Genomic DNA, 9369 nt, shown 5'->3' on the forward strand with positions numbered 1-9369 from the left:
AAAATTTTCCAGGTGAACATAAAATTAATGAAACCGCTATTTCAAATCAAAACCTAACTGGCATCCACACCGGTGTGAAAATTACACCATAAGGTGAAAATAAAGTGAAATACCATATTAAAATACAAAGAAACTATAGCATCTATTTTAAAGTTCAAATAAGAAAAGCCCAGCAACAATAAGAAGAGTAATACATCCTCTTCAACTTCAGCTTTCTGTTTTTGTTTTTATTTTTTTATTCAAATTCTGGCTCCTCCTCCACAGAAGCAAATATTTCCTTTATCATGGGCATATTTCTGTAGATTTCTTCTTCTTTTCTTAATTTTATGCTTAAAAAATAAACACATTTTGATGCAATCCGGGTTTCACTGCAGCCTGGGCCACCCTTATTCTCCTCGTGAAGATGTGAGGCTGTCAGTCATACATCATATGCAGACTTCATTCACAACAAGATATCCTAATGGTGATTTTTTTTTTTTTTAATGATCCACCACAGCTTCCCTGTCGTTGCAGCCAAGCTTTGGCAATATCCCACATTTCAGTTTTAACCACACAAGTGTTTCAGTAAACACACAGAAGAGAGCAGCTGGCTCCAAATGAAAACAGGTCATTTAAATATTTTCCCAAATATATGAGGCTGAGCTTGCAGCTTGGGGTCCCCCTAGTGGCTGTGTGGGGGTTGTGCATTTGCAAAGTCCATGAATAGCTGAGAACCAGCCTATTCATTTATGTCCTCTGTAATGGACATTTATTCTTGGTCTATATCTTTTGACTTATTGTAGCTATCCCAATAAGTCCTGCTGTACCAAATAGAGGACATCCTGGGCTTTACATTGATATCTCATGTTCAATGGGAAGATTCTTGCCACAGCTCTCAGGAGCATAAAGCAAGCAAGAGCTCTGAAATGTATAAAAGATGATTACTGCATGGGAGCTTGCTTCCTTCACTGGGGAAAAAAAAACAAAAACCTATTTTATATACAATTTTACAGTTTTACAATGATGATAGTTAATTTTTCCTGAATATTTCAATGTTTCTGCATAAAATATTTAAAACTTCACAGACAAGATACTTTTTTTTATGATTTTCTCTTTGAAACGGAAGCATAAAACTAACACAAGATGAAAGAAACCACCCTGATAATAACGACATGATTGCAGTTTGTTAGCAGCTGATACTAATGTACAAGGATTTCTGAATAAATGTAAATTTGTTTGTGCAGTTTGTGCTTCTTTAAAAACACTGTTGCATAAAAACCTAAACTAATTATATTTAAACCAGAAAAACATTACAATAATATCCGTCATAGCTAAAGTAAATGGTATCATAAACACAAATAGGGCGTTTCTTATTTCTTCATAACAGACTTCAGTCTGTCTGTTGTAAGTCTAAACTGTGCTCAGTATAAATAATAAATGGTAGGAATGGCTGGAAAATGCTGGTCTTACAGTTTACTGTCATTGCTGACCTCTCGTTTGTCCTGCAGCTTGTAGTTGCGATCATGGCCTGCTGCAACCGCACAACAGGTGTAATCTGACCACAGTAAACAAGCAGCATAGCTAAGGGGCTCATTGTCTGGGTTAGTTTGCTCAGCAACTCAGAAACCACCCACTCCAAAGCATCACAGGACTTTTTCTTTCTCATAAATCTAAGTAAAATTTAAAAAACCAAAAAAATGCCGTCTCACATTTTGCTCTCCTACCAGTGGGATGATCAGCCTCTTGTCAAGAAGATATACGATCACCTGAAAGATGAGGGGCTCCCTGTGTGGATGGACACAGGGACATCGAAGGAGGGGTGACGGGCAACATCAACGACGCGTGAGTGCAAAGTGACGTGGATAACAGGTTTCATCTGTTCTAATCTCTGATGGGCTTCATCACTACTGTGTTGTGCATATTAAATCTGTGTGCGTTTTCAGCATGGCTGCAGGAGTGGAAGAGGCTGCTGTGATCTGTCCGTTTATGACTCCGGCTTACCAGGCATCACAGTGCTGTAAGAAGGAACTCAACTATGCCGAAAAACGGCAGGTCATCATTATGCCGGTGATGTTGACAAACAACTGGGAGGCCAGTGAGTGGCTGGGACTGATCACTGCAGGCCTGCTGTGGGTGGACTTCAGGTGAGGAGCACACGTTTTAAAACCTGAAATTTTAGCAGGACGGAAACTGCATTTGTTAGAAAGTGTCGTCCTTCAGTCACACGTGTCCTTGAATTTCCTGGAACAATGTCACCATTTCATGTTGTCTTGGAAAAAAATATCTTAGCTAAATAAAATATATTTTAGAGATCACAAGTGCACCTAACTGTAACATCTGAACTCTCAACCATCAATGCTGTCGTCTCCCAGAAATGCAGAGGAGGATGAAGAGCACTTTGACATGTGTCTCAGGTCTCTAGAAGAGGAGATCATGTATAATGCGGGCCACCTACTGATGGTTGAAGAACCTCCGAAGGAGGTGGAGGAGCAGCCAGAGCCAAGAAAAGCCCGTCTGAAGAAGAAACCTGGCCGAGCCTTCTGTCGTTCTCTCTCCAAGCTCTACATGCAGGACTTAGGTAGCCATGGAAACATTAACAAACAACACCATGTGCCAAAGGATGTCTCAAAAAGAGAAAATAACCAATGAGCAGTTCTCTAAGTGAAGATATTTTCAGAGGTCAGAAGAAATTTGCCAGACTGTTTCGTAGCTGAGCCACATTTTCATAAAAAACTTAGTTGAACATCGTTACACAACAGGAATAATAAATCCCCCTCAATAGAAAGGTTGTCTGGTAAAAACTCGCTTTAATGAAAGCAATTCAATTCCTGTTAACTGGGAGAAAAATATGGAAAATTATTCATAGAATAATCCCGTTGTACACAGCATGAATACATATTAAGCATTACTAGGCCTTTCATTTCCCAAGTCTACTGATAGTCAACCACTTAATTACAAAGTGGCAGCCACTTTAGATTCATCTAACATTTCTGCTGTTCCAACTTGACCTCACAGGTGAGCAGATAATGCAGAAACCTGCTGAAAGCAGAACCACAGTGGAGCTCAGCGAGTCCTGTGGAGATCAGTGCTACTGAGAGGAGATCAAGGGTGACGGCTGTAAGTACTACAGGAACGCCTTCACCCACGGATACCTCGGTGAGTACACAAAACCCACCTCAACTGAACAAACGCAGGCATGTGAAAAATGTGGTCTTTATTCAAATGGAGCATAATAAACTTTCCATGTCTGTACAAACACCAATTCTGCTGAAACAATACAAGTTTTTTCTTTCTTGGCTAAAACTTCCAAACACATTTCCTTTGAAGGGTTTGACTTGAGCAGGTCCACTCTGAAGTCTGTCCTTCTGAAGGTGAAGAGTGGCTTCTGTTGGTGGACGAGTCGGATCAGAGCTATCAGAGAGCCGTTATCATCAAGAACAAACGCTCGGGGAGGTTCCTGGCAGTCCGTAACGGCTGCTTTATCGGACTAACATCATACAACGAGGACTGCAAATGGTTTTTAGAATAAAGAGCATGCTTCTGAGAAAGCTGAGAGTTTGCCTGACAGAAAAAGCACAAGCAAACAAAAGTTGGTGGAAATATAATTCACTGCTGTTACTGTGGCAAGAAAAACAAATAAATCTTTAGAATCTTTTTCTCTTGAGGATTTCTGGTTTCCAGTTGACTGGGTGGCTTTCTTCTGTCTGCAGGAAAGAAAACATGGTTATTATTTATTTTATTTCCTGCTGCATAAGAATCGGCACAGAAATACAAGTAGAGTGTAACAGTGTAGCGTACAGCGGTGTCATCCTCCTTGTAAACTTTAATGGTCTTGTCAGCCTCTGCCGTGATCAGTCGGCTTTCAGAGTGGTCGAACATGCAAGCGAAGATTCCCGACTCGCTGTCCAGAGATCCGGGCTGCACGGCTGCGTGGATACGCTGGAAATTGTATCCGGTCCTCCAGTCCCACATGTGGATAGTTCCATTGTCGGCTGTGTGTAATGAGGTCAACATTAGCCTCAATAAAATGATTTAAAACAAGCAAACAAAAAAGGCAGACAGTTAAAGACAGCACCGCAGCTCTTTATTACCTCCAGACACCAACACGCCATCAGAGTTAACAGCCAGAGTGTTGATGATGGCGTTGTGGCCCGACAGGTTCTGGATGAAGTTTCCATCTGGGAACATCCACTGCTTGATGTTATCGGCGGATCCAGAGGCAAAAGTATATCTGCAAAACAACAAATATGACATCGATATCTGAAGAACAACAACTCTTAATGAGTTCTTGCAATTAAAGTTATGAACAAATGTGCTCCTGTAATCCTAAATCATGACTCAAGCTTTAATTTATCTTCATTATCAATCAAAACTTTATTTCTTTTAAATTACAGGATTCACTTTGGCATCAAACAGGTAAACAAAGGTGTTACTAATCACATTAATTAGGCTTAAAACTAACTGATGCGATTAGTAACACCTGCATTTACCTGCCTCATGTCGAAGGAGCTTCTGTAAAAACATATTTATAACAACAAACCAATTTTGAATATGCATTGTTTGAGGAGTCTGCATGCTGCGTTTCCTCCACTCCAACCAACGCCACCATATAAAACACCACTTACTGTCTGGGGTGCAGGACCAGAGTTCGCACAGACTTCTTGTGGTTTGTAAGAGTTGCTCTGGTTTTCCCAGCAATCAGATCCCACAGCCTGATGGTTGAATCGTGGCTCCCTGCACAAACCAAGCACACATTAGGGGCAAGAGTGAAGAGAAACCACTTTAAAGCCTGTCTTACTGAGGGGTTTATACTGCTGTTGTGAGCGATTTGAAAAAACATAATTGTACCTGTGATAATTTGTGGTTCTGCTGCTTGACATCTCACCGTGGCCACAGTGTTTGTGTGACCGGTCAGTGTGTGCACATTTGCCTTCGTCCTGATGTCCCACACCTGCATGGACCGGGAGGACAAGCAGTTAGTGTCATCTCATAACCCACATCACATCTGAACACAGCCCTTTAGTGGAAGAGTCTGCCCCAGGGCAGCTGTGGCTACAACTGTAGCTTGCCTCCACCAGTGTGTGAATGTGAGAGTGAATAGTGGAACTGTAAAGAGCTTTGAGGGTCTCGAAAAGCGCTATATAAATGCAATCCATTATTATTATAATATAGTACTGTGCAAAAGGGTTGAGCCACCCCTCGTTTCTTCGTATTTTCTCTTCTCTCTTTGAGACAAGCTTTCTTGTAATTTTAAGTCTGGGCTTTGTGGTGGACAAACAAAGCTCTTCTTTGGATGTTGGCTGTCTTTGGTTCTCTCCTCTGTGAAGATGATCCCACACTTTGAGGTCTGAGCGCTGGAGGGGGCCGATCCATGACTGGTAAGTTTCTTTTCACTAGTACCTATGTGCCTTGACTCTACTCTGTTTCGGTCATTTTCCATTATGATTAACAACCACCTCAATATGTGAGGGGTCGTTATACCAACGCAGTTGAAAGTCCCACGATGAAACATCAACGGAGAACATTTAGATGACGGTATGCCTGCTGCTCAGTCTGTGGCTGTTTGTCACACAGTTTTCTGCACTGTACTGCTTAAACCTGATCCATTTAGGTCATTCCATCAATGTCATTCGCTGATTCAACACAAAGTAAGAGCTTACCCTCGCTGTGGCATCTCTGCTGCACGTCACGAGCACGTCGATGGTTGGATGCAGATCCAGATCATACACTGCGCTGAGGTGTCCGTGATAGTGCCTAATTACCTAAAATATAAACCAATATAGTCAAGAAACATCCACAACATTACAAGGAGAGAAAAAGAAGAAAATGAGCCACAACAGAAGCAAGTTAGCTAGTTTCAGTTGCACCTTTATTCACCAGGGCTGTGCCTGTTTTATTGGGAAAAGCTTTTATGCCAGATGCAGCCCCCAAAAAACATTTGTGTCACCTCCCAAAGGAACCTTCACAGGTGAATGTGTAAATCATTACAGCATAAAGCCGCTAAATAAACTGTTTTGAATGACACAAACCAATAACTCCCTTGTTTGAAAGTATACCTTGTTGTACTCCAGATCCCAACATTTGACCTGCTTGTCCTCCCCGCAAGAGAAAAGGTAAGGACTGCGGCTGCTGACCGCCACCCCACGCACTGTGCTGATGTGTCCAGTCAGAGAGAGTTTCAGTTTTCCACTGGCCAGGTCCCAGATCTGTCAAGACAGGCAGCCTTCAAGTCAAATTAAGATAATCTGAGATTAATTTAGAAACATAGTCAGTTTAATAGGTAAAAATTGGGCTTTTAGTATAACTTAATCATCTGTGAAGAGCAGGGTATTAAAGTTGCAAGCAGGCACTGTGGCATGTTGGAGCCTACAGAAAACAATCTATGAAACAAACACAGGTAACGATCCCGAGGAGAGATGACTCGGAGGAGAGCTAATTTAGTCAGTCCATGTCAGATGAGCCATTTTTAGTTTGTCGCTTACTGTTATTTCCTGCTTGACTCACCTTTATAGTCCTATCAGCAGAGCCTGTGACAAACCACTGATTCCCAGGCTCTACAGCAATGGACCTCACCCAGCCAAGGTGGCCGCTGATGACCTACCAGACAAAACAAACTACAGTTAAGCAAAACACAGAACCCAGACCTTACCCACTGTATCGTGTCGAGCAAAGCTTAAACTTAGAAAAGTTGAAATGATTTATAGTTACCCGAAACAGTTTCCATGGCGGATGCCACTGAGGTTTGGGCATTGTGGGCGCTCTCCTCATGAGGGCAGAATTTCTGGTCCCACCTCCCTCCAGGAGTGACTGAAAACACACGGATGATCAGTTTTGCACTTCTTTCTTTCAAACCGATAAGGCTGAGTAAAAGTAGGAATACACTGTGACCTACCACTGCAGATGACGGAGGGTGAGATCGCTCTGCTCCTCCTGCATGCCGGTGGATGTCAGCAATACTGGCTGCTGTGCGACTCGCGTCCTGCCTACAAATGACCCACAGAGTAAATGATGGTTTATGTGTGAGTAAGCATCATTTTGTTATTAGTGCTTTTATGCTAAATTACTACTGGTGACTGACTGCCTTTGTACTGTGTTTGTGTGTGTGAGGGCCAAAGTTTACCTAGCTTGCGATGGGGGTAAAACTAACGCCATGGAGTGTACTCCGGTGTCACTGGGATTCCTGTGCATCTTTGTGTCAGTGGTCAATGCCACCCCTGGCGAATAAAAAAATACTGGTTATAAACGCTCCAATTGGATGATGAAATTAAATTAAAAAGTCACAAATTGAGAGTATTTACCTGGTCCAGACGGGTAGGCATGTGTCCCAGTGATCAGGTATTCTGGGTCCTCACCTAAAACATAAATAATATTCCCAAAATGTCTTTAAATCATGTAGTTTTGAAATAAAAGGTTTCAGAATAACAAAGAAAAGCTAAATTTAAAGACAAACGGAGCTTTTTGACAGCAAAACATAATAAAAAAAATATCTACATTTCCACATATTTGTTAATAATAAATTGTTGGCACACTTAAGAGTGACTCTGACATGCAGTGACACTTTCATCCTCACCTGGCTGAGCGTAGTTCTGGTGGCCTTCCATGCTGCCCGAAAGGTGTGAGGCTCTGTCTTTCCCTTCCCTCAGGATGGGCAGGTGTAACACTGCACCGTAGTCTGCTTTCAGTTTAACCCCCATCTTCAACTTGTGGCTGCAAGCAGATGACATAATGATGCATTTCCCCTTAAAACATCTAATATGTTTGATTAAATTAGCATAATGATATTGAAACACATGAACAACACACAGTAACACACAGAGATTTCTGTTTCTTGGAGCAGGAAATTGATAGCGCTTTAACTTCCTACTTATTACCATAATGTCAGTATAAATTTACAGACAAAAAGAGTTGTTGGTAAACTGAAAATAAACTCCTGACAAATTGATGCTCTTTAGTGTTGCATCTACAAATCCTTCTTTTTTGACTGTTCCCCAACAACAGCAGAACATATGTCTCCTTCTCACCCTATCCTGAACATCGTCCTGTGTCAAACACTCTGCATGTCCTCCTTTGTCTTTCTCTCCTGCTTGGGAGGTCAATCTTAAACACCCTTTGTCCAAACCCTCCTCTGCACATGTCCAAAACATCTCCGCCTTGTTTCTCTACATCCAGCTCTCTGTCTTCAAAGTACTCGACCTGAGATCTCCCTGCAATATACTCATTTTTATCCACCCCAGTCACGCCCAATGAAAAGATTCTTCAGCTCTGCCACCACCAGCATCAGCTCCTGTTTTTTGTCATTGCCAATCTCTCCAAACCATAAATGATAGTAGGTCTCACTACTGGCAAAGATTTTTTTATTTACATGAGATGCCCTTCCTGAGGCAACCCTCCTCATTTATCTGGACTAGCGAGCAATATTAATACAAAGCGCTAGTACAAAATTGTTCAATCGAACCTCTACAACAATTTCACATGACATTAGAGCTTGCTATGTGAATTTAATTTACCCCAAAACACAACTTCAAATCATTAGAAGGTAACACTGTGACGTTTACCTTTCATCATCCAGCGCGATGGACTTGGCGTGATCAGACACAAACATATCATGAGTCCTTTTAAGAGATCTGAAGACCAGAGTGTGGACTGAGTGCTTCTGAACATCCTGTAGATGATAATAAATAGTAAAACGTGGGTTTTAAACGAGTGCAACCACGGCAAACTTTGGGAGTAATTACTTTTTACTATGTGTAATGCAAACAAAACCATAAGCGTGTGGTTGCAGTTATTAGCCGAGCGTGGCTATGTGTCTGCCGGGCGGGCGGAAGCACAAAAAAGACAAAAAAAACGGACTTCAGATATCTTCTTACCTCAGTCATTGTGGCGGTAAAAATAAAGCAGTATTATAAAGAAGCGGAAAATATCCCTTTTTTCAGTAAACAAAGCACGCTCCCCGAAAAGTATCACGGACGCAAAAACATGACTACCGCGACGCTCCAACGACCGAATACCCCGGAAGTAAAGAGGTAAAAGGACAGCTAGCAGCTTATTAGCGCCACCTATAGGCCAGGAGGTAAGTTGAAATGGAAAAAAGCCAAATCTTTAACCTCTACTCTTCCGAATCTCGTTATATTTCCTGCGTGAAGCGAGAACACAGCATGTCCTTCTTTTCTTGACACTAATAATAATAATAATAATAATTTGTGCTCTCCAAGTTGCTTTAACCAGTTCAGTCTGCGCTCTACTGCTCCTTTCTTTCTTACCACTCCTGCTAATTGTAGAAATAATGCCCTATTTCCATTGCTGTGGCCACGATTTTTTTGTTTTTGCACTTAAAAGGTTTATCATTAATAGCTGCTTGTTCTGGATTAGCATTGTTTCTTTACATCCACA

At 41.6% G+C, this 9369-nt stretch overlaps 1 protein-coding gene and 1 pseudogene across 2 annotated transcripts; one reads left to right on the forward strand and one right to left on the reverse strand.

The window, feature by feature from the left end:
• The first annotated feature begins 1676 nt into the window (after positions 1–1676).
• Positions 1677–3508, forward strand: LOC146707525 (uncharacterized; annotated as a pseudogene). Its single transcript, XR_014921009.1, has 5 exons — positions 1677–1821; positions 1923–2123; positions 2352–2557; positions 2995–3177; positions 3351–3508. The product of XR_014921009.1 is annotated as an uncharacterized LOC146707525 (transcript).
• Positions 3177–8994, reverse strand: plrg1 (pleiotropic regulator 1). Its single transcript, XM_085458906.1, has 15 exons — positions 8847–8994; positions 8535–8641; positions 7550–7686; positions 7278–7331; positions 7100–7193; positions 6872–6962; positions 6688–6786; positions 6484–6576; positions 6036–6185; positions 5640–5741; positions 4828–4930; positions 4605–4713; positions 4071–4210; positions 3778–3971; positions 3177–3683 (listed from the first exon to the last, which is right to left on the reverse strand). The coding sequence occupies exons 1-15, from the start codon at positions 8853–8855 to the stop codon at positions 3624–3626; spliced, it is 1542 nt and encodes a 513-aa protein (XP_085315032.1). The 5' UTR covers positions 8856–8994; the 3' UTR covers positions 3177–3623.
• Positions 8995–9369: the final 375 nt, after the last annotated feature.

The sequence above is a fragment of the Copadichromis virginalis genome, linkage group LG6 (genome assembly GCF_057382275.1).
Source record: "Copadichromis virginalis isolate Kocher_CV1m ecotype Utaka linkage group LG6, C_Virginalis_male_GT1.1, whole genome shotgun sequence".
Lineage (NCBI taxonomy): Eukaryota > Metazoa > Chordata > Actinopteri > Cichliformes > Cichlidae > Copadichromis > Copadichromis virginalis.

What these genes read in the sequence shown, in the direction of transcription:
- plrg1 (XM_085458906.1), bottom strand. An exon ending in CTGCTGATAGGACTATAAAG is followed by an intron (nt 6,186 to 6,483) that starts GTGAGTCAAGCA and finishes CTGTCTTGACAG; the next exon opens with ATCTGGGACCTGGCCAGTGG. An exon ending in AGAACCACAAATTATCACAG is followed by an intron (nt 4,714 to 4,827) that starts GTACAATTATGT and finishes TGGTTTGTGCAG; the next exon opens with GGAGCCACGATTCAACCATC.